We start from the raw sequence: 25,370 nt of genomic DNA on the forward strand, positions 1-25,370 counted from the left end.
GACTTCATCGCATTAAGATATCAAACTTGGTTCATTTCTTTTGACCAAGATTTTCATGAGTATTATGAGTAGACTCATATACTATTAATCATTATACATATTATTTTGGTGGGCTTGCTGCTCACCCTTGCTTTCTTCTTTCATCACACAACATCAGATAGATAAGATGAACAGGACCAAACTCCCAATTCGCGATCGGATAGGAAGCGTTTCGCAGCTTCCTATAGGCATTGAAGTCACTGTAGCTGAGGTAGGGAACTACCAATAGACTAGGCTTCAATTTTTGATGTACAAGATTTATGTATATTTATGAATTATAATAATGGAAATGAAATGTAAATTTATTCAGACCCTTTTTAAGGTGTATTGACATATAATTGTGGAATAAAACGACTTGTGATTATTTTTGGATGTTCATCTCTGAGACTATAACGTGTGGTGTGTGTGTTTATTGTGGGGTCACAGTACAGAGTAGTTGAGAAATTATTAAGATTGGGTGTTAATAAGGGAAATGGAACTCGTGACAACCCGGATCCCCGACCCCGGATCTGGGGGTGTTACAGAAATGGTATCAGAGCTAAGCGTTATAAACCTCAGAGATGATGGGACGTTAAGATAATAAGTTCACTAAGATAATAAGAACTCTTGCCAAGTTCATAGTCGGACTACCTAACATAGTACTGACAGTTAAAACCCTTATGGGAACCCTTATAAATATCGTGATAGGAGCGTAGTTCGTTATCGTATATGGTAGCGGGACTCCGAACCCTGAGGTTGAGGAGCAACATCGCGATGATGTTTTATTACTCATTGGAGATCAAATTATGGATCCAATAGAGCGTCCTAACGCAGGACCGGATGATGTTGATATTGAGGAGGTAGCGGTTGAGGAGGTTGTCCTAGAAGGGATAGTTGTTGAGGAGGATCCCAAGGAGGATCCTGGCAAGATTGGATAAAGGACCACTGATGAATTGATGACCATGGTTAGGGCAACTCCCAGAGGTAGGATTGGCCGGTCACTACCGGAGGTTCGTTCAAGTTTGTAAAGATAGTAACCCCTTTAACGCGGCTTACTCGTAAGACTGAGAAGTTCGAATGGACAGAGAAATGCGAGAACAGCTTTCAAGAACTGAAGCAGAGGTTGGTGATGGCCCCTATGCTGGCATTGCCGGATGGAAAAGGAGATTTTGTGAAGTGTAGTGACGCTTCGCACAAGGGCTTAGGGTGCGTGCTTATGCAGCACGGTAAGGTAATCGCGTACATGTCAAGACAATTAAGGTAATATGAAATTCGATATCCCCGCTCATGAGCTTAGGCTCGTGGCAATAGTTTTACCCTAAGGATTGGAGGCACTACTTGTATGGAGAGAAGTGCAAGAATTACCTAAGCCATAAGTGCTCTAGTACATTCTTACGTAGAAAGAGCTCAACATACGCCAGAGGAGGCGGTTAGAGCTAATCAAGAATTATGATTGGGAGATTCTTTATCATTCGGGGAAAGCCAATATGGTGGCTGATGCCCTTAGTAAAAAGGAGAGACTAAGATGATAATGTCTTTTGGAGAGTTTATAAGAGATTTTGAGAAAATGGAAATAGTAGTGAAGGTAACCGGAGCCGGTACCGAAAAGCTGTTTGAGATAGCAATACAGCCCGAATTATTGGAAAAGAACATATTGTGCCAGTAAAAGTGATGAATGAAGGCAGAGAGCCAACAAATAGATATGAGATTAATACCGAGAGAGATGATAAGGGAATAATGAGGTATTCCCATAGAATTTGGGTTCCAAATGTTTAAGAGCTTAAAGATGAAATCTTAGATGAAAGCTAGTTTGAGGAATAAGAGTTAGAGCAAACCCTGAACGTGATAGTCAGGGAGGTTGTCACCAAGACAAAAAGGAACGCATAACATGATGAAGTGGAAAATGAGGATTTTAAATTAAAAGATGACCCCAATTATGGGGAGTAGGATGAAACATTTCATACTAAGGAAACAGAAAGTCGAGTAAGGAAAGGAGACCCGAGACGGTACTCCTATACGGCAATTCATGGACCTGTCTAGACAGAACTTAGACTATTATCCCCAACCACCACCTTGAGGAAACAATGTGGTGTGAAATTCTTTCAGGACCTCTAAGTCGCTAAGCTCTCAGAGTTCCAAGGAACAAGCTGACCCAGTCGAGGCAAGAGCCTGGCTAAAGGAAATAGAGGAATCATTTGAGATTCTAAATGATTGATGAACCACAAAAGACTATTTTGTCACTTACCCTCCTAAGAGAGAGACCACCCGCTGGTGAAAGACCAAGAAAGGCACGGAGCCAGAGGTTAGAATAAACTGATTTAAGTTCAGTCAATTGTTTTAGGAAAGTACTTTCCAAGGTTATGGAGATAGTGTAAAAGCTTTAGAGACAGAACAAAGGCAGACGAGTATGATGAATTATGAATCAAAGTTGTAAAAGTTATCAAGATTCGTTCTGAGGACACGAATCCAGAATGACGGGATGTATGAAATCAATGTTTATGTTATGTTGGTCCATGAAATAATGATAAGAGAAAGGAAAATAAAAAAAAAAAGAAACTGAAGTGGAAAGGAATATAAAGGCAACAAAGTTTGAGGAATGATAAGGGAGTTGGGTATGAGGAAACCCTAAAGACTCGTAGCAATAGAAATAGAAAAGTATGCCTTCGTCAGGATGAGGGTGATTCACCATGAGTTAAATTGATGGTTGAAGGAATAAGAGATACATATATTTTATCCCCTGTAAGTTGGGAGGATTTGAGGAAAACTTGAGATAGTTCGAAGGTTAAATATGAGACGCGGATAGACTGAGGAGACAAGGAAGTAAGAAATTAGGAAAATTGGATGAAGGAAGTAACCTTCAAGAATGTGAAGTGTAAGATCGGTGGCTTGATACCCAGAAAGGGAGACGCCAGATATGAGAGATATCCCAACATTGAGGTGACTGTTGAGAAACAACAAAAGTAAATAAGGAATTATTAAGAAGAAGTTCACGTTGAACACGACCAATATCTTCCAGAACATCCTTGTTATCGTTACCAAATTAGGCAAGATAAGCGGATGACCATTGTATCTTTTGGAGGCCATATGGATTGACCTCAATTTGAATAAGGATGCTATTGTGAAATTCGGTATAGACTATCGAGGTGGAAATGATTGAATAAGATACCCTTATCAGGGATATATGACTTTATTTATCCATGGAAGGATGCTTGTACCTTTTTAAAGGTGGAATTAAGGATAGAACATCGGTAACTTAAAATGAATCCTAGGGGAATGCATAAAGGTTTGCATTTCACCCTTAATAGGGACGGTATGAGTTTTGACAGTATGATTGGGAAAGGGTTAAGGTAACAACAACCTTTAAGAATCAGTGGAGAAATTTTGCAGAAGTATATAGACAATGGTTCTACTATTAGTAAATGGTATTGTGATATGCCCTGTATCTAGGGAATACAGGAGGAACGATTGAAGGATAACCTTAGAGGTTTTATAAGGAAAAAGGTAATATTCGAAATTCTCAAGAATAAGAATGTTGATAAAGGAAATATGACATAATTATAATGTTGCCAAGTGGGGCACGTGTTAAACCACGAGAAAGTATGGATCGAACCAGTAATGGTCGAAATTATTCAGGGCAATTAGGACTTAAGATAAAAGATGTTCTAATTATGATTGAGAGTCAGTCATGACAATGATTAACCTCTAAAGACTGAGGCAACAACTTATGGAAAAATGGTGATTTTTTTTTTTTACTTATCAGATGTTAAGGAAAACATCTTCACATAAGCTGTGATTGAAATAAGGTAGAAATTTATTGGAGGTGGTTAATGTGACATTGACTGTAAGGAAATTTTACTATCAGGAAAGGCCAAAGAGGTGGCCGACACTTTAAAGGTAAGAGGATAATTATAGGCGCGTGTGCCAAAAGAATATAGTGATGATGGTTAAAAATGTGAAGGTTGAATTATGGTTAGGAAGATTGTCATTCCTTCTGATGACTGTGCAATACCCAACCGTAATAGTAGTTGGTAAAGGTTTAATTCATGTAATCGCCATGAACGGGCTATCTATCTTAGAAGGTCCTATCTTGAGATAATCCAGGACCATGTTTCAAAAAGGACTAGATGAACCCTTGAGTTAATTCTTCTATTTAGGGCGTATGATTAAGAATAGTATTAACCTGCTATCGTTGCTTTGATTGAAACTCTTCTGCACTTTTATCTGCTTCATGTCATGTATGTATGTCAGGATCAGGAGTGTTCTTCATGAATCAGGAATGGTGATTATGTTACCTCCTTAGAAGGATTTGATACGAGATGTATGGACTCCGTATGGTTAGCGATTAAGACTTCATGGAAAATGAATGAGTACAGTAGGTCAGTGGTGGACCATAGTAAGGTAGCAATGATTCTGCGAGTAATGAGCTGTTTACAACCGTGAGAGTTGTATTGAATGGGTGTTAAGATTGAGTACCACTAATCGGGTCATGGTAGTGTATAAGTTATCATTGATAGACTAATTAAGTAGAGTATCTACCTAGTGAATTATTATTCTTTCTTATCAATAGAGGGTTGTATTATTATACGAGGAAGGTTGCGGTGCAAGCATAGAATTCAAGTAACGATGATGTCTAGAATGAGATCCCGGATTCGATTTTCGATGTCGAGGGAGTTTCAAAGGTAATTGTGTATAAGCTCGAGGAAGAGCATGGGTCCATAGAATGATGGACGGGATAGCGAAAATATTTAGGCACGTGAAATGCGATGCTATAATACTTGATGTTGATATAAATACATATATGTTTTGTTCTTCTATGACAAACCTCTATAGTTCAGAGGTAGATTCCAAGCCAGATATTTTATGGCAATAAAATTTTTTATGAATATACAATTCTCTTCAGTTCGTTCTTTTCTCTTCTTTTCATTTCATGTAATCTGAGAAGAACAACCCTTCCAGAAAGGGGAGGTATTGCCGAATGACTATCTATCTGTGTGATAGAAGCCTAGTAGGATACCATCTATTGTTTAATTGCTTGTCAAGTACTAAAGGCTGGCCACCTTCTGTACTAACTATGCGATATAACAAGTGTTCATGATCATAGTGATCTCTCAATAAATTCCTTTACTTCTATTTGATTGATCAAATTTTGGAAAATAGAAACAACTGAAAAAGGAGTAATGAAGTGGTGGTAGTATGCGGAATGGGAACACATTCGTGATACTAAGGTTGACGTGGTTATTAAAAGGTTATAGAACGCTAACGAGCAAAAGTATAACCAGTATAATATTAGGAACGGAAGGTGATAGCGATTACGAACTGGAAAAGAATGGGTATTGAGAAGCAAGAGCTCTAATGATTGGAAGCTATGATGAGAGTCTGTGTAATAGACTTGAAAGAATTTGGAATGATCACTTAATTCGGATTGAGTTATCTTACGACAATAGATCATATGTCATTATCGAGATGTCGCCTTATGAGATCCTTGAAGGAAGACAATGTCGATCTCCCTTATGTTAGGATGAAGTTGTAGAGCGGAAGATGCTCGGACCCGCAGTAGTCCAAAGGACCAAGGGTATGATAGATCTAATCAGAGGACGGCTGGTAGTAGCCCAAGATGGACATGATAAGTATGTTGATTTGACACGAAAGGATAAAGAGTATGAAATAGGGGACCTATAATGTTATACGTATCCCTTGGAAAGGATTGATGAGGTTCGGAAAGGAAGGAAAGCTAAGTCTACAATTTGTTGGACCCTTGGATATATTAAGACGTTTGGGAAGTTAGCATATGAGCTAGCCCTAACCCCGAACATGTAGCAGGTAGTAACGTGTTTCACGTATCAATGTTAAGGAAGTGAAATTCGGATGCCAGATAAATAGGGGCATATGAGCGCATAGACATGTAACCCGACGTAACCTATATGGAGCAACCAGGAAGGGTTATCGAGTGAAAAGGGAACAAGTGCTTTGGAGAAGGGTTATCAAACTATTCAGAGTTTGATGGAAGAACCACAATGTGGGAAAATTTACTTGAGAGTTAGAAAATGTAATGCTAAGAAAGTATCCCCATTTGTTTTCTATCTGATTCCGGGACGGAATCCTTTTAAGGAGGGGAGACTGTAATAACCCCAATTTTTGAGAAATTTTTGAAACCCTTATGAATAGTGTTTTTGCTGAATGAGAAAACTTTTCATGCCACACTATGTAGGGGTTCTGATATGGATATTCTGAGATTTTATTAGTACTTTATATGGGATATAAGTGTATGTAAAGATCGTCAGAATCCAAATCCGAACACTTTAGTTTTTCCCGGAAATCCACAAGATACGGAGAGATTTGAGTATAAGGTAACAGGATAAAAAGGATTTAAATTAAAGGATTATAATAGAGGATCATAAAAAGGAATATAATGTATTGAGAAAGGTTAAGGGAACCTAAGTAATAAGATCCCGGGTATGATCCTTCAAACGAGAAACGAGAACGAAAGTTAAGCGAACCGTATAACAGATCAGCGGTCATTAGGCAAACAATTAGAAGCTAATCAAAGGGATTAGTGGGGGATGATGTCATCCAACCAATAGAAAGAGGACAAAGGAGGGGTGATGGCATCACAAAGTGATGCAAGCATGACATAAGAGGGAAGGAAATGTGGTGGAATATTAGCCACACAAAATCAAGGGTAAATGGGTAATTGACCTAAAACAAAACAAAAACAACCAACCAAAAATCAAATCAAAGCAAAACCACAAAAATCTCTCTTTCTTCTTCATCTTGCTCTCGGCCTTTTCAAGAAAAATAAGGAGGAGTTTTTAAAAACTCAAGCTACACACCTTCAAAAATTATAAGGTTTGTTTCTTTAGCTTCCATAATTCATAACTTAGTTATGCTATAAGTTTGGATCCAAGAATCCAAGGTTTACCTAGTTAATCAATTCCTAAAAGTTTAGGGTGAATAGTAACTTTCAAGAACAAATTTTTGATTCTTGATTTTATTTGTAAGGACAAGGTAGCTTAAGCATAGATCAAGGCTTCCATGGGCTTTCCAAGGATCTTTCATTGATTAAAAGCTTCAAGAAGGTATAAAACTTCAAACCCTAGCTTTAGTTTTGAGTATTTAGGAATGGTTATGAGTAGTATAGTATATGTGAAGCATGAAACTTGTTTGTTTAAGAGTTTGGGTTGGAATGGTGGTGATTGATTTGTTGAAATCTTAAGATTTGGTTAAAGAATGTAGTATAGTTTAAATTCAAGTTTTAGGAGTAAGTAAATGGATTATAATGAGTTGGTTTGGGGCTGTTGTAATGTATTTTGGATGGAGTTTGGATTGGGTTATGAATTGGGGTTGGATTGTGGTTGTTTTGAGTTGGTTTAAATTTGGGAAATCGCGTAAACATAGCCGTCGTAATGTCCGATTTACCGTAGACTGTTTTTGTTCTTAACATCATAACCCTTGAACTCACTGCTATGTTTTGACCATTGTCATGTTTAGATAGTTCATGTTACGAGCTTCGTTTTGATATGTAGTTCGTTCGATTCCGATTTACGGTTTAGGAGAAACGACCGTTTCAAGTAACGGCGTTTCGCGAACGAAACTTTTTCCCTCGCCTTACTTTGGAATGTAGGTTAAAGACCAAAAAGGGTTAATTAATGTGTGAAACATTTATGGTAAGTGTGTTAGGCAGTTGGTAAGACATTCGCGAAAGAATCGTTTTAAAACTCGTAAAGGTTAAATTATTAAAAATGGTGGAGCCGAGGGTACCCGAGTGACTTAAGCAAATCGGTGAGCGCAAAACTAGCATTAGAGTCTAAGTTAGTTAAAGCATAGATTTACAAGTGACTTTGGTTTAATTCCAACTTACTTGTTGCTTATAGGTTACCAGACTCGTCCCGAGCCATTCGTAACCCCCAGTCGCTCAGGAAAGTATTCTATCCGTTATACTGTTGTTGTGATGAATACACGTGTATATGCATTATCTTGCGATAGATGCATGATTGTTATTAGCAAATTCTTGCGATATATTGTAGCATGTGATATGGTATATATGCATGCCTGTTTCATATTCTTGAAATATATATCTGTTGGTTCAGTTGATAATACCTATGCTAGAGGATAGCGGTAACTTGCATATACCCTTAGTATAGGGACCCAAAGGTGAAAATATTTTCTAAAACCGGGAGTCGAGGATCCCGAGTAGATTTCATATATATATGGATATGGATATATATATATATATATATTTATATATATATATATGGTTATAGTTTTCCAAACTATTAATCGAATAAGGTTTATTCGATAACTTTATCTTTATTTTATTATTGAATATTATTTCGAACATTATTCGAGGACTTATGACTCCTTTTATATTATTTATTGAATATTCATTTGAGGATGTATGACTCCTTTATTTTATTTAATGAATATTATTTATAATATTCATTCGAGGTATTATGACTCGGCTTATTTTATTTATTGAATATTATTTGAATATTCATTTGAGGATCTATGACTCCGATTATTTGCTGAAATATATTCTTTATTTTATTAAAGAATAAGGTGTTAATAATCAAACTTATTTTCGATTATTCAAATAAAGATAATACTTTCATATAAGTATATCTTTGGTTATTTAATACTCGTTTCAAGTATAAATTTTAATACTTCTACTTCAATTATTTTTATAAAGACTATTCTTTATGGGAATATTATTTAATTAATAATATTCAGATATTTTCTAATATTCTGGGGACTGATTTACTTCATTAAATCAGCCTTACTCCACACACTCTTTAAAGTGTTTTCGAGTCTTCAAAATGATTTTTAAAAGTCAGAGCGGATCCCAAAACTCATTTTTATATTTAAGATCTTCCTTTTTAAAGGGGATTTAAATACTCGCTCAAAACCTGGGGAATCCGGCTCTGTGGTGTATTTTATATTCGCAACGAGGTTGCAGATTTGGTAAATGAATTGATTACTTGCCCAACGTTCGGGAAGTAAGCCCATCTCATTGAGTCGGCATAAGCGACAGGCCGGGGTACGGTCTATTATTGTGTAAGTGGCTGGGTGGCAGTCCATCAACGCGTGAGGGGCCGGGGTACGGTCGAGCGCGAGGTCCTAATGCGGCCAGGGTGATGACCGGTGAGGAATTCATCCATCTACAGTAGAAAAGGTTACTTATTGGTATCTTTGCCTGATCAGCGAGATATCGGGTTTATGCCAAAATTCTTTTCCTTTCCAAAATTAATTGGATGTTTTAAACTCTGTTCATACTTTGCATAACAGAGGTTCCATGAAATGTTTAAGAGATATATATATGTGGATATATATATATCGGGACTAAATAAAGTATCTCGTAACTTTATTTCATTCAATAATATTTCAAAGATTGAATCTATTCAAGTCTTATCTTGTGGTCTCATCAGTGGGATGAACTTTTGAAATTGATTATAACTTGAACGGTGGTAGTTCAAGTAGTATTTGGGAATGATATAAGTGTAGTGAAGTATTTGGTAACTTCATCTTTTAAACTTATATCTAATTAATAATTGTCTTATGAATGACAAAGATTTTCAGAAAAACGTTGAGACAAGGTTAGATATATGAGATCACCTTGCAACGATATTTTTATACAGTTATACAATGGGACTTTGTGTATATTATGCATGGAAGAGGACTTCCATTACTTTGAAAAGTATATATGTATATATACTGAATATTTTGCGACTTCATCGCATTAAGATATCAAACTTGGTTCATTTCTTTTGACCAAGATTTTCATGAGTATTATGAGTAGACTCATATACTATTAATCATTATACATATTATTTTGGTGGGCTTGCTGCTCACCCTTGCTTTCTTCTTTCATCACACAACATCAGATAGATAAGATGAACAGGACCAAACTCCCAATTCGCGATCGGATAGGAAGCGTTTCGCAGCTTCCTATAGGCATTGAAGTCACTGTAGCTGAGGTAGGGAACTACCAATAGACTAGGCTTCAACTTTTGATGTACAAGATTTATGTATATTTATGAATTGTAATAATGGCAATGAAATGTAAATTTATTCAGACCCTTTTTAAGGTGTATTGACATATAATTGTGGAATAAAACGACTTGTGATTATTTTTGGATGTTCATCTCTGAGACTATAACGTGTGGTGTGTGTGTTTATTGTGGGGTCACAGTACAGAGTAGTTGAGAAATTATTAAGATTGGGTGTTAATAAGGGAAATGGAACTCGTGACAACCCGGATCCCCGACCCCGGATCTGGGGGTGTTACAGAAACTCAACTCTTACTTGATTTTAGCCAATTCGACATCTTTCATCTTCAATTTTTCCTTCAATCCATGTATAACTTCTAGGGCTCTATCAGTGTAGGGTGGATCAGCCCACAAAAAAAAATTGCACTTCTTGCAGGGATCCCTATAGTTCTTGCAGCCAAAAAACCTCTGACCCGGATCTTGAGTACCTTCTTTCCAAGCTTCTTGAAGGGGTGATACAATATCATACTTACATTTAATATTATCATATCCATGATCGACACCGACGTTGTTTTTATGGATTTTATACGAGTTAAATGAATTGTTCACGGATGGGGTTGATGCTGTGGAGCTTTTGGAAGTGGACATGGTAGAAAGAAGGTAAAAGGAAGAACCCTAATTGCAAGAAAATAAACTGAAGAAGAAGAGAAGTAGAGATTATGGGTTATGGGTTTTAATTTACGGGTTTTAAATGGTCTGGCGGGTACAACAGTCACATGACGTGGAAGCCATGTCACTTGTTGATTCAGCTTTCCGTCCAAAACTTAACGACACTAATGGGTAGTGACTTGATTGAAATTTTTTATGAGTGTGATCAGTTGACTAACAGCTTTTTGAGTTCGATGACCCAAGTGAAAGTTAGTGGTCACTTGAGTGACCAAAACGCCATTTAACCCGAAGGCAAAGGAGGAAAGTCTGACAGAGGAGAATACACAAATGTCAAATGCTACAACTGTGGTGAGAAAGGCCACATATCTCCTGATTGCAAGAAAGTGAAGAGTGACAAAGGCAAGGCTCTTGTCACAAAGAAGAAAAGCTGGACATACACTTCAGATTCTGAAAATAAGGTGAACTATGCCTGGATGGCAAGTGCTGATAGCAGTTCCGATGCTGCTGAGTTAAAGGTACCTCAAACTACTTATGCCTTTCATACTGATGATATTAATGAGTTGAGAAGATATCTTAAAACCATGTTCATTAGTTATAGAGATCAAACTTTAACATGTGAAAGATTAACTTCTGAAAATCTTGCTTATAAAAAGAGGAATGATTATTTAGAAAAAGAGTTAGTCATGTTCCATCAAACTCAGAAAGATAGAGATGATGCTTTCTATGTTAGGGATGAAGTACTTAAAATGAATGAATCTCTAAAAACTGAGTTAGAAAAGAAAAGAGAGATTATCAGGACTTGGACTAACTCTGGTAAAGCAGCTCAGGATATTCTTAGTAGTGGAAACTGGAAAGAGGGCTTAGGTTATGAGATGATAAGAATGATAAGGGAACTGTAGAGATTGAGCCTATAGTTGTTAAACAAAAGCCAAAGGTAAATCCTGTTAAGTTTGTAGCTGTAAAGTCTGATATTGATAAATCAGAAGTTAAAGAAAAATTAACTTTTAACAAACCAAAATAGGTTAAGCCAACTGAAGTAAACATAGGCTTAATGACAAAGAAGCAGCTTAAGCATGAGCTGAAAGATGTTAAGAATGTAAACAAGGTAAAGCCACCTAGGAAAAATAGGAATGGAAAGGAAGGTGTGAATAAAAGTAATGATTATAAGTCTGTTCCTAATGCTCCTAGAAAGAAATGTTATAACTGTGGAAATTCTAACCATCTGGCTTCTTTTGCAGGAAAAATAAGAACATAAACTCCTTACCTTCAAAGTTAGGAGTTAAGAGTTAGTCTGTTAGATATAGGCCACAAAATCCTTGTTTTCATTGTGGTAGTTTATGGCATTCCATTTATACTTGTAAGGAATATCATAGTTTGTACTATGATTATTATCAAATAAAACCTTCTTTAAAGAAAGTTAGCATTGTTCCTTCTAGTGTAAATTCTGATGCAAAGTCTGATACTGTAAATGCTGATAAGAAAAATGTTAGCATAAACTCTGATGCTAAATCCGCTGCAAATGTTAACAAACTTAATAAGGCCAAAGGATCCAAGAAAGTCTGGGTCCTTAAAACTAATTATTAGTGGTCTTTGTGATTGCAGGGCAACAGGAAAAACATCCTAGTTCTGGACAGTGGACGTTCAGGACATATGACTGGAAATAAAGCCCTGCTATCAGACTTTCTGGAGAAAGCTGGCCCAAGTGTTTCTTATGGATATGGTAACATGGGAAAAACTTTGGGATATGGCAATATCAATCTGGGGAATGTCATCATTGAAATAGTAGCTCTAGTCTTAGGACTTAAAACACAATTTGCTGAGTGTTAGTCAAATCTGTGACAGAGGTTATCAAGTGGATTTCTTTGAAGAACACTGTGTAGTTGTAAGCAAATCTACAGGCAAAGTTGTTCTGAAAGGATACAGGCATGGTAACAATTATGAAGCCAAGCTTTTAACAAGTACTGATGGTTCTGCAATCTTTCTGTTAAGTAGAGCATCAATTGAAGAAAGCTGGAATTGGCACAAAAAACTCTCTCATTTAAACTTCAACAATATAAATGAACTAGTCAAGAAAGAGCTTTTGAGAGGTTTGCCAAAATCAGTATTTGCTCCTGATGGCCTTTGTGATTCCTGTCAAAAGGCATAACAAAGAAAATCTTCATTCAAGAGCAAGACTGAATCTTCAATTCTTGAGCCTTATCACCTACTACATGTTGATCTATTTGGTCCAGTGAATGTCATGTCTATTGTAAAGAAGAAATATGTTATGGTCATAGTGGATGAGTTCACCAGATATATATGGGTGTATTTCTTGCACACAAAAAGTGAAACTGCATCTATTTTGATTGATCATGTCAAGCAACTGGATAAATTGGTCAAAGATTCTGTGAAGATCATAAGAAGTGTTAATGGCACTGAGTTCAAGAATTTGATCATGGAAGAGTTCTGCAAAGACCATGGAATAAAGCAGGAATTTTCTGCTCCTGGAACTCCACAACAAAATGGAGTTGTTGAAAGAAAGAATAGAACTCTTATTGAAGCTTCACGAACTATGCTTGATGAAGCAAATTTGCCAACCTACTTTTGGGCTGAAGCTGTGCAGAGTGCTTGTTTTACTCAGAATGCAACACTCATTAACAAGCATGGAAAAACACCATATGAGATGGTGAAGAAAAAGAAGCCAAATCTGAAGTATTTTCATGTATTTGGATGCAAGTGTTTTGTTCTTAAGACTCATCCTGAACAACTATCCAAATTTGATCTAAAAGCTGATGAAGGAATTTTTGTTGGATATCCACTTTCCACAAAAGCCTTCAGAGTCTACAATTTAAGAACAAGGGTTGTCATGGAATCTATCAATGTCTCTTTTGATGATAAGAAGATTACAGGACTTGAAGATTTCAATGATCATGATCAGCTGAGATTTGAGAATGAAGTTTAAAATTCTGATACTATACATCCTGACAGTCTAAATCCTGACAGTCTAAATCCTGACAGTCTAAATCCTGATACTGCAAACTCTGATGGATTAAACTCTGATGTTATTGAAACTGTGGTGACTACGCCAAAGGAAGATGCACCTGTGCAGGGGGAGCATACTGAAGATACAACCACATCTCAAGAAGCATCAGAACCTACAACAGGCTCTTCAAGTTCTTATTCATCAAGTTCTGATGGGCCAAGTGCTGATAATTATGGAAACTCAAATTCTGAAGGATCCAACTCAGAGAGCATAATTTCAGGGGGAGCATCAGAAAATGTTGATGAAGACAGCATGGATCATGGGGGAGCATCCAGTTCTAGAGAAAATATTCCATCTGCAAGGAAGTTGACTAAAGCACATACACCTGACTTAATTATTGGAAATCCTAATGCATGTGTCAGAACTAGAACAACTACATCAAATGATTGTCTTTATCACTCTTTTCTCTCTCAGGCTAAACCAAAGAAAGTGGAAGAAGCTCTTCAAGATGTTGATTGGGTGCAAGCAATGCAGGAAGAGTTAAATGAATTTGAAAGAAACAAAGTCTGGACCCTAGTGCCAAGACCAAAGAACAGATCTGTTGTTGGTACAAAGTGGGTGTTCAGAAACAAAACTGATAGTGATTGCATAATTACAAGGAATAAAGCAAGGCTGGTTGCAAAAGGATATTCTCAACATGAGGGAATTGATTATGATGAAACATTTGCACCAGTTGCTAGATTGGAAGCCATAAGGATATTTTTGGCTTATGCTGCTCACAAAAAGTTCACAGTCTTTCAAATGGATGTGAAAAGTGCTTTTCTCAATGGAGAATTGGAAGAGGAAGTATATGTTGAACAACCTCCAGGTTTTGTAGATGTAAAATTTCCTAATCATGTCTACAGACTTGACAAAACACTTTATGGCCTTAAGCAAGCTCCAAGAGCATGGTATGAGACACTAGCTCAGTTTCTTCTGGAAAGTGGATTTAACAGAGGGATTATTGACAAAACATTGTTTTATCTCAACCATGGAAAGAATTTACTTTTGGTGCAGATATAGTTGATGATATCATTTTTGGTTCTACAAATGACAGACTTTGTAAAAAGTTTGCCAAGCTGATGCAATCAAGATATCAAATGAGTATGATGGGAGAACTCAGCTATTTTCTGGGCCTTCAAGTCAAGCAGAATGAAGAAGGAACTTTTATTTGTCAATCTAAGTACACCAGAAATTTGTTGAAGAAATTTGGAATGCAAGATTGTTCAAGTGCATCTACTCCTATGGCCACTGCAACAAAATTGGATAAGGATACTGGTACATCAGTAGATATTACTGATTACAGAGGTATGATTGGCTCATTACTCTATCTTACTGCAAGTAGACCTGATATCATGTATGCTACCTGTCTTTGTGCAAGATTTTAAGCAGATCCAAGAGAACCTTACTTAACAGATGTGAAAAGAATTTTCAAGTACCTTAAGGGTACAGCTGACCTGGGATTGTGGTATCCTAGAGAATCAGACTTTAAGCTAATAGGTTACTCAGATGCAGATTTTGCAGGATGCAAAATTGACAGGAAAAACACAAGTGGAAGCTGCCAATTTCTTGGAGGCAGATTGGTTTCTTGGTTTAGCAAAAAACAAGTCAATTTCCACATCAACTGCAGAAGCAGATGACATTGCTGCAGGAAGCTGTTGTGCACAGATTCTTTGGATGAAGAATCAATTACTGGATTATGGGTTAGAATTTTCTAAAATTCCTATTTACTGTGATAATCAAAGTGTTATTGCTATGACAGGTAATCCAATTCAACACTCAATGACAAAGCACATCAGCATTAGATATCACTTCATAAGGGAACATGTGGATGAAGGTACAGTGGAATTGTATTTTGTTCCAACAGATCAACAACTAGCAGATATCTTCACAAAACCACTGTGTGAAGCTACTTTTACAAGATTGGTAAATGAACTTGGAATGGTTTTAGGTTCTTTCTCTAAATCTGCTTAGTTTATGTTCTGATACATCAGACTTTATAATCAGTATTTACAGATATTACTATCTTTGTGTATTCTGTGTTTAATTGAAAATTTTCAAAGTGCTGATTGTTGTCTGATGTGAATTTCTAAACTCTGATAGTGATATGAATGTTTCTGTGACTATTCAATCCAATAAGGATAATTGTGCTAGATGCTGACCTAGTAAATCTTTAATATACTAAAGATCCCATGTATGAAGTAATTGTTTATGTGGAAATCTTTTAACACAAGCAAATTCTGATATTGAGCTTAGTTAAAGTTTATTTTGTGTATCTTGTTACTAAGTCAAAAATTAGAATAATGCTTCTTATCTATTAAGTTCTGATGTTGGTAAATCTGATGGATGTACTAAGTGCTGATAAGCCTCACTTATCAAAAGAAAAAGAAAAGAAAATAAAATAAAAATCAGGTACTCCTTTGAGATCTAGAGTAAAAATGTGGAAGGGACGACCCAAGTGCATTGCTGGTATTAAGTTATATGCATTAGAAAAGCAAAATAAATTTTTCTTGGTGACTTTTCACATTCTCTGATTACTGGAAAAATAGTCTGACAAAGCATAAATTCTGATAAGCAGTCGTGACCCACTTACACTGAGAAGCCACTGTACAATGGACTTTCAAAAGATGCATAAAATGAGCACAAAACTGTTTAGGTGGACTCATGCATGAACTCATTCTATTGTAGATTGCAGAATAATGACAGATTTTGAGCAGAGTTCTTAGTTATGCCTTATTTCTAAGATGTACTGAAGTGAATCAGACTTTAATCTTTATCTGATATTTAGCTTACTGCACACAAATACACTCCATATGAATGATGAAAATTACCGTGGTGATAAATGTTATTTTAGATGAACAGTTTAAGTGTCAGTTGCATAAATTCTGAGAACAAGTTCTAATGGAAGTTCTGATGATTAAGTTCTGATGAAACCATATCAGTACTTGTGTGAAGAATTACAGGAATGAATCATTCACTTTTTGAGTTAAGGAGCCATATTCTGATGACTTTTAAATTCTGATAATAATCAAGTTCTGATGCTGACGTGGCAGTATTTATTTTATATGGTTTATTTTTGGTCATTACTTGAACGGTCATATTTTACAGAATATTGGTTTATGAGAGATAAAGCAGTAATAATCATTTATTTAGTGGGAACGGTTTTTTTTTAAAAACTGAACGTGCAAAGTCATAATTACTTGATTAAAGGGATTACTTGGTTAGTGGGATAGTTTTTCTCCTTGAAAAACTATATGTGATAAGTAATGATTACTGAATACCCGTGCCCATTAATTATTTTTTTTACTGCTGCATGCATGACAGGTGTCCAAAGACCTTTCATATTCATCTCAACGGTTATCTTTTACCAAGTATAAGTAAAAGAGAGAAAAGATTGTAAAATCTTTTATTCACTTTTATACTCTATCTCTCTCTTTTTACTCTTATACTCTCACTATTTTCTGACAATTTATCACACAGGCATTTTCTCGAACACCTTTCAGCCACTCAAATTTTTCACTGATTTCTCAATGGCACCTAAAGATATTATCTTCAATGGAGCAAAGTTTGTTCCTAATAACTATGTTGTCATTCTTTCCACGTAAGAAGCTCCGTCAGAACTTCACTTTGTTCAGGACTTCTTAGCTAATAGTTAAATCGGATACGCTCTGACTCAACCATCAAGTTTTTCTGGATCACAAGTGCTGACATTCTGGAGAACAGGGGTTTATGATGATGGTGGTAGGCGTGGATCTCCTAGTATTGTCTTTACAGCAAATGAGGAGGATTATGTTGTTACTCCGACAGTGGTTCGCAGGGCTCTCCATTTACCAGAAAATGTTCAATTTAGTGCTGCTGTTGAGGAACCACTGCTTCAGGAAATGATGGCTGATTTGGGCTATGAAGAAAGTTTAGCAAACATGGGTCAACTCAAACGTGCACAGATGTGCCGAGAATGGAGTTTTTTCTTTGACTGCATCACAAAGGCATTTGGTAACAAATGTACAAATTTTGATGCCACTCTAATCTTGTCTCAACAAATTGGGTATGCTCTTCTCCATCAGTCTCATTTTAATTTTGCTAGAACTGTGCTATGCTCTATTGGTGATAGAATGAAAGAGAATATGAATATTGTCTAATTTGCTAGATTCTGTCAATTAATTTATAGTCACTGTACAGAAGATGAATCTATCTTAGCCAGTGACCTGTTAGAGTCCTTTAAGCTAGCCAAAAGGGCTTTTACTGATTTACTAAATGCTGATAACAAAAAGGCAATTTTGAGACCTCTTAGAATTCCCTTAGTTATCAAACAAGCCCTAGTAAATGCTGATGCTGCCAAATACTCTGTAATTTATCCTGATGTACCACAACCACAACCTCAACCACAACCATCAGAACCTACTCCTATCCTTTCTTAAAACAAACATCAGAATATGCTCATTACCCATCAGCACATACGACAGTGCAGCCTTCTTCTTCTAGAGCAACAGGATCAAGATCTAAGAAAGTTTCACAGCAGAAAAGAAGGAGGATCATCTTGAGAGATAAATCAGATGATGAGGCACAGGTTCAAGCTATAGATCCTGTTGTTCCTGCAGCTGAGAAAGTCTCTTCTCAGAAAGATCCAGAGACTGGGAGTTCTAGGTCCCTGAAAAGGCCTAGAACAATTAATTCTGATGATGCAGCTCCTACAGTCTCTTCAAAAGCAAAAAGATTTAAAACATTAGCAAAAAGGCCTGCAGATTCTGGTAAAGGAATGGAATCTCTGATCTCACAAGACCCTGTTGAAGCTCACAATTCTCCAAGTGCTGATCCAGAACTTCATGCAACTCATCACTCTCCACTTCATGAGCCAGAAACAACTCATATTCCCACACCTCCAGTATCTCCAGTACATGCTGATAACCAGGGGCCAAGTGATGAAATTGACATCCATAACTTGGAAGTGCCTCAGGTTTTGTATCTGGAAGCTCCACCAACTACACAACTTTTTCAGCACACTCCTCCATCCACTCCACAACTCTGATGTAGCTGATGTTAGTGTAGATGCTGATGTAGCTGGTCAATCTGGACATGCTCCTCTACCACCAGCTTCTAAGGTTGCTTTTATCGAGAAGTTTGTAGAAAAGGCTCCTCCAGTTTCTTGGAGTGAGACTCAAAGAGGGCAAGAGTGGATCAAAGACCGTAATAATGTTGAATTTGTCCCTAATGCAGCTGTTCTTTCTGAACATCTGACAAAAGCTGGTGAGAGGTTTGCCAATGATGATTTCAAGACATATCTTAGAGTTAAAGTACTGAGTAAAAGGCACCTTCAAGGTCAACACTCAGCAACTCACGACCAGCTGGACAAAATTCGAAATAAATTGCAAAAGGATGCAGAGAAGATCAAAGTAGAGAAGCAGAAGTTTTTCAAGCCTAACTTTGATCATTTAGCAAATATTAAAAGTCTCAAGACAAGCAGCAAGCTCAAATTTCTGATCTTTTACAAAATCAAGCTGCTCAATGAACTTCAAAATTCTGTGGAATTGCTTGTCTCCTGCTTCTTCTTGATGATGCCAAAAAGGGGGAGAAAGTAATTAAGTCCAAATGCAAGTATACTAAATCACAGAAAGAAAAAGGTGATGAAAATAAGGATCAGGGAAACTCTGAAAAGGGTGGAGGTCAAAGAAAAAGCAAAGGCTCTTCATTATAGAAAGACAGAACTACAAGTCAAAGGCTAAGTTCTGATGCTGGCAAGAAATCAAGCTCAGGTAAACAAGTTCTAGTCAATCCTGAAGATCTTGATGAAAAGATCTCAAAGAAGCTGTTTCTTAAAGAAAATCCAGGGATGGATCTTGAAATGCTGGAAGAAGAAGAAGCTAGACTGAAAGCTGCAATTGATAAGTCACAATCTAAGTCTAAAGCTTCTGCAACAGCAAAGAAACCTCCACAGGCTAAAGGCATTGTGATTAAAGAAAGAACAAGTGATGAGGCATCTAAAGCCAAATCACAAGTGGAGTATGATCAAAAGTTTAAGGGCAAAGGTAAAGTTGATGAACCTGTAAGGGTTTACATGCAAACTATGGATGGACAAATAGATGCTGATGAAGATACTGATCTGATTTTGAAGAAAAAGAAAGATTCTCAAACAACCTCTGACAGAGCTCAAGTTGCTCAAAGTCAGGAGTTAGTAAATTCATATGCTAAAGGAAGCAAGCAACCTCTGACACAGCTCAAGTTAGCTTGACATCAGGAGATAAGGGAATAACCTCTGACATTGCTCATGTTAAACCTTCAACTACTCTACCAGGATTCACCCAAGCTAAACAAACTGCTCAAACTCTGAAGAGTACATCAAGAGGTTTTCAGAGTAGATTGCTTCTAGGAAAGGAGGCAAGAGATAAAACTGGTTTGGGAAATGCTGATGAAAGAAGAGTAAGCAACACAACTCTAGATCCTACATCTCTGTCTGAACCAGGAATAGGTACAACTCCTGAATGATTGGATCAATTGGAGTCTGTACAGATGGTTTACCACTCTGCACTGAAAGAACAGGTTATGTTATATTTCATGACAGATGGGAGGGTATTCTAGATTAGGCAGGATGCTATTAACTTGAAGTACTATGAAGAATTGGAACATATGCTATATTTGCTTCAAGTAAAGAACAAGTCTATAGATGATGCTGCCAAATTCTTAAGGTCTAATATTGAGAGACAGAAGAAACTTTACAGGATAAAGTCTGACAGCTCATACTATCCTAAGTACAGAGCTCATGATGGAAAAATTGTTGAAATGAAGCCTAACACTGCAAAGATTGTTACTACCTTTCTGGGTTATAGGGCTGTTGAATTCAACATAGAATCAGACAAAGCCTATTATATCAGACTTAATGAGGATATAAGAAAGGCAAAGATCAATAATATCAGAGCTGCTATCTTTCAGATAAGTGAAGATACAGCTGAGCTAAAAGAAGCCAAAATGAGGATGTTGAATGAACTTGCATGTTCTGAGAGATGTCTTTTGAAGAATTATCTCAGGACAACTCCTGATATTAAAGAGATCACATAATAAAGCCAAGTCAGGGACTGCAACTGCTAAAGTCTGAAGAACATACAGGCTAAAGCTGATATCAGACTTTAAGGATGGTAAAAGCTACAAGTACTGTAAGTTGTAGTTTCTTAGTCAAATTCTAATGTGCATTTGTACTTAATGTTTTTGACATCATCAAATATATATTGAACTTGTATATTATGCTAATTTACAAGTTGGGGGAGATTGTTAGATATATTTGAGATGTCACGTCTAATGTGTTTTATGTTTAGTTTCCAGATCTTAACAAACAGGAAATATCAGTACTTACTGAAATCAGCACTTACTGGAAGTCAGAACTTAAGGATATCAGAACTTAAATTATCAGGAGATAATTATCAGAAGATGGATATCAGAACTTAAGTGCGGGAGGACGAACAATTAAGGAAAGGCTGATCGAAAGGAAAGAAGATCAAGACTATATAAAGAAGAGATATGTATGGAGAAGATTTTTATGGAAAATAGAAGACATGGAAAAGAAGATATCTAATTGATATATTTTAGGATACAGAATCATATTCAATATTAATTAGAGATTATCTTGTAACTGTGTAGTATATAAACACAGACATAGGGTTTACACTATATGTGTAATCATAATAGAAGTTATTATTTATTGTAACCCTAGCAGCTCTCGTGATAAGTTGTTCATCACTGAGAGATGACAGTTCCATATTGTAACAGAGTTTATTGTGTTGAATAAAATCTGTTTTCTGTTACTTGTGTTCTTATATTCGATTTGATTGTGATAAACACTGTATTCAACCCCTTTCTACAGTGTGTGTGACCTAACAGGGGAACATCTAACCACCGGAAAAAATGGCATCTTCGGTCAGCACAAGTAAGAAATCATCGATCGGCATTTGTGTTTGTTTATTCTGTTTGAAGTACAACCATTTTTCCGCAATAACAAAAATTGCCCATAACTTGAATCTGAGGGAGTCGTTTATGTATTTGATGCTGCTGTGTGTACAAAGAAGAAGAGGATGAGGTTATATACATAATATAACCGTTATAACAAATAATTCTCAGTCTACCCCTGCAGTATTTAACGTTAACTCCTGGATTTGACGGGAGGGGTGCGTTCTGAAATGATAGGTCGAAATTGAGGGGTACAACCTGAATTACGCAAAGTACTGATACACATTTGTTTTTACAACAAAATAAGAGGGTACAAAATACAATTATCTCATCAATTAGCAATAAAACTAAGTTTCAAAATTCCAAGACTTACTTTACATCAAGAAGCATCTCAAAGGCTTTCTCATTAGCTGCACTAACTCCTGCAAAAGTGCCTACTGCTCTTCCACCAGCATATGCCTACAAATGAAGTTAAAACCTATTAAATGAAACCATGTGATATTAGCCAATGAAGTTCATGCCTGTTTTATTAACTTCACAACAGGAAGCAATGTGAGAAGAAATAATACAACAAATGAAAAAAAATGATGGTAAGTGACTTTAACACTAAAACGGAAAATTGCAGTAATTTAAAAGACACAGCTTTTACTTTCTTCAATGAATAGAGATATAGTCTGATCCAAGTTATTTTTAAGACATGGAATTCTAAGTTTATATATTAATATGAAAAGATTACAACTAATAGAATAGAAACTAACTCCATGGAGCGAAATAGAGAAATATGTTAACATGTGCAGAATTAAGCATTAGTATCTGTAAACAGAAATGCAGGAATTCCTCAACATATATCCCTTTCTACAGTCAGATATTAATATGCTCTGTACCTCAATATATTTGTGGCAAGTGCAATGGTAAACAAACTTGGGAGTATAACTTGAGGATAGTATCGTTATAGTAGTAAGTTAATACACGATCAAAAATTATGACAACCAACTTGTGGTATACATACACTATGATTTGATCAAAATTCAACATATTTATGTAAAACTATAACTTCATAGACAAGAACTTATAGATACTGAAATAGATTTAAAATCATAACTAGAATGGAGGATAATGAATTACTTGCAAAGATCAAGGGGTGGCCAAAATGACATAGATATGAACCTGGGTTTCAATCAATGAATGGGTAACAGACTGCGGATGAATGACTATCTCAATAACATCGTAATCAGATCCATAGAGATAATGTGCTTTAATAACATCTAGACCCTGTCAAAATAAGAACAAGTAGGTTTAACGTTGCAAAAGCAAAACTAATACCATTAACACGAACTCTCTGAGGATATATAAGTCAGAGGGAGAAGATGGTATGAGAAATTAAGGACGAAAAACAATATACCTTGTTGAAAAGTGGAGTAGAGTATACAGTGATCTTCTTTCCCAAATTCCAATTAGGATGCTTCGAAGCATCAGCAAATTTAACTAATATTAGTTTATCTACAGGCCTATGCCTGCCATCATTAGCAAAAAAAGAAAGAATTAAGCTTCAAAATATATGATATAAAATTAGGTATTACACTGAAGCAAGGACATAGTATTACAGTTAGATGTCACAGAAAAAAGGATACCAATCATCCACGAATATGTGAGATGCAGCTAGCATAGTAGAACAAATGAAATTTACAGATTGATTAAAGTCCTCCATTATAATTTAATCTTTTAAAAATTAAATGTATCCATACATGGAATATTGTAGAATTCTCAGAATTAGCAGGAAAAATCTTTACTTTATGCATATATGGAAGACGAAGGGACCACCAGTAATTAGAGTCTCTTTATTAGCCAAGGTGATGTCTTTTCCTCATTCCATAGCAGCTACCGTTGGCTAACAAAGAGAAATTCCGATTAACCATGGAATAAAGAATATAAATTTTTTTCCTACTTCCTTATTGTGTAAGATGCATAACTTAGATATGTAATTAGAAAAATTATGATTTTCATCACAATTTGTGAATTAATTCATTTTAAGGAGATGATTTATTTACTCTGACTAAAGAAGGTTTTTATAGATGGACATACAGTTAGACAGAAGGATGAGCAGTTTTACCTTGAAGCCAGCACAAGGTAAAACAGCTCATCCTTCTGTCTTTATAGTTACACTGGAACACAATAAGATAGAAGGATGAGCAGTTTGATTGGGACTTATCATTGGTATCAGAGCTATTAACCTTCCATGGCAACCAATAAATAATGAATTGAAAACCTCGAGGCTGGACTCCAACGGATTGAGGCAGGAGTTGCAGAGAAACTTAAATCTCTTGAAGATGCTATCATTAAACTCTCACATGTGATATCTTCCAAATATGATCTATCAGTGCACATGGGCAGCGGTAACAAGGAAAGTGGTTATAGTACAACTGATAAAGAACAAGATGAAGCAACTAAGGACAATCGACCTTCATTTGTTTCAAAAACTGCAAGATTGGAATTTTCAAAATTCAGTGGCGATGATCCAGATGAGTGGCTCTCCAAGGCTGAACAATAGTTTGAATTCCAGGGTACAACTCCAACCCATAAAGTCGCATTAGCATCATTTCATATGCAAGGCGAAGCAAATCAATGGTGGCAGTGGGTTCACCGAACATACAAACAAGAAAATAAAACTGTTACATGGGATGCGTTTGTTGAAGAGTTAGGAACGAGATTTGGACCGCCAGAATGCGAGGATTTTAATGAAGCATTGACGCGTGTCAAACAAACAGGTTCTCTACGAGAGTATCAACGTGAGTTTGAAAGATTGGGAAATAGAGGTCATGGTTAGACTCAAAAGGCTTTAGTTGGCGCATTAATGGGAGGATTAAAAGCCGAAATTGCTGATGAGGTTCGTATGTTTGGACCAAAGACTCTTAAAGATGTTATCAGTCTAGCTCGAGTGCGGGATGGACAACTCAATAATCAACGTAAGGTTACTAAAGGGAGTAAGGCAGGAGCAGAAAATATCATTGAGAAACAAAAGGGCCAGCCTTCATTTTAAAAGTTATATTGGGAAGAAATTCAGCGACGCAAAGCTCAGGGAATATATTTTCACTGTGACCAGAAATACAATGTTGGACATGACTGTAAGGGAAAATCACAGCTATGGTTCTTGACGGTGATTTCGAGTCCGAAAGTAATGCTGAAAATGATGGGTTAGACATGCCACGAATCTCTCTTAATGCAATTATGGAGTGTTCTTCTGCTCACATGTTAAGATTTAAAGCTACTGTTAATAACCACACAGTCATTGTGTTGGTTGATAGTGGGTCGACCCATAATTTTGTCGATGCTCGAATGGCTCCAATGTTGTAATTAACTGTAATGCCCATAGAATCATTCAATGTTCGGGTATCTAATGGCACAACGCTGCAGTGTCATGGACGGCTCGATGATTTTATGGTTGAACTGCAAGGTACAAAATTTTCACTATCTCTGTTTTCTCTTCCTTTAATTGGATTAGACATGGTTCTTGGTGTACAATGGTTACAGCAGTTGGGTAGTGTGGTTTGTGACTGGCGCAATCTTACAATGGAATTCTGTGGGAAGGACTTCGATAAAAATTATGTGGTATTGGTAGTAAACCCATTCAGTCAGCAGGATTCGATGAGATAGAGAAAGAACGAAAGCAAGGAGGCACGATATTTGCTATTAGTCTACATAATGAAAATGTCAACCAGCAACCAACCACACTTCCTACAAACCTGGAACAAATTCTTCATGACTTTACT

General features: G+C 36.4%; 1 protein-coding gene across 9 annotated transcripts in view; it reads right to left on the reverse strand.

Moving 5' to 3' along the window:
• Positions 1-24,473, reverse strand: part of LOC141689265 (1-deoxy-D-xylulose 5-phosphate reductoisomerase-like) — a 28,310-nt gene extending 3,837 nt beyond the window's left edge. Inside the window, exons 1-6 of one of the 9 annotated variants that reach the window (XM_074493512.1) lie at positions 23,714-24,472; positions 23,349-23,491; positions 23,006-23,117; positions 22,771-22,875; positions 21,977-22,062; positions 21,267-21,705 (exon numbers count right to left, since the gene is read on the reverse strand). In XM_074493512.1, the coding sequence (XP_074349613.1) occupies positions 21,546-21,705; positions 21,977-22,062; positions 22,771-22,875; positions 23,006-23,117; positions 23,349-23,350 (465 nt within the window). In that variant the 5' untranslated portion in view covers positions 23,351-23,491; positions 23,714-24,472 and the 3' untranslated portion in view covers positions 21,267-21,545. Of the gene's footprint in view, positions 1-21,266; positions 21,706-21,732; positions 22,063-22,728; positions 22,876-23,005; positions 23,118-23,348 lie in introns of those variants that run through there. The other 8 variants (XM_074493513.1, XM_074493511.1, XM_074493514.1 and 5 more) reach the window with 8 other exon arrangements.
• Positions 24,474-25,370: the final 897 nt, after the last annotated feature.

This window comes from Apium graveolens, chromosome 10 (assembly GCF_009905375.1).
Source record: "Apium graveolens cultivar Ventura chromosome 10, ASM990537v1, whole genome shotgun sequence".
Taxonomy (NCBI): domain Eukaryota; kingdom Viridiplantae; phylum Streptophyta; class Magnoliopsida; order Apiales; family Apiaceae; genus Apium; species Apium graveolens.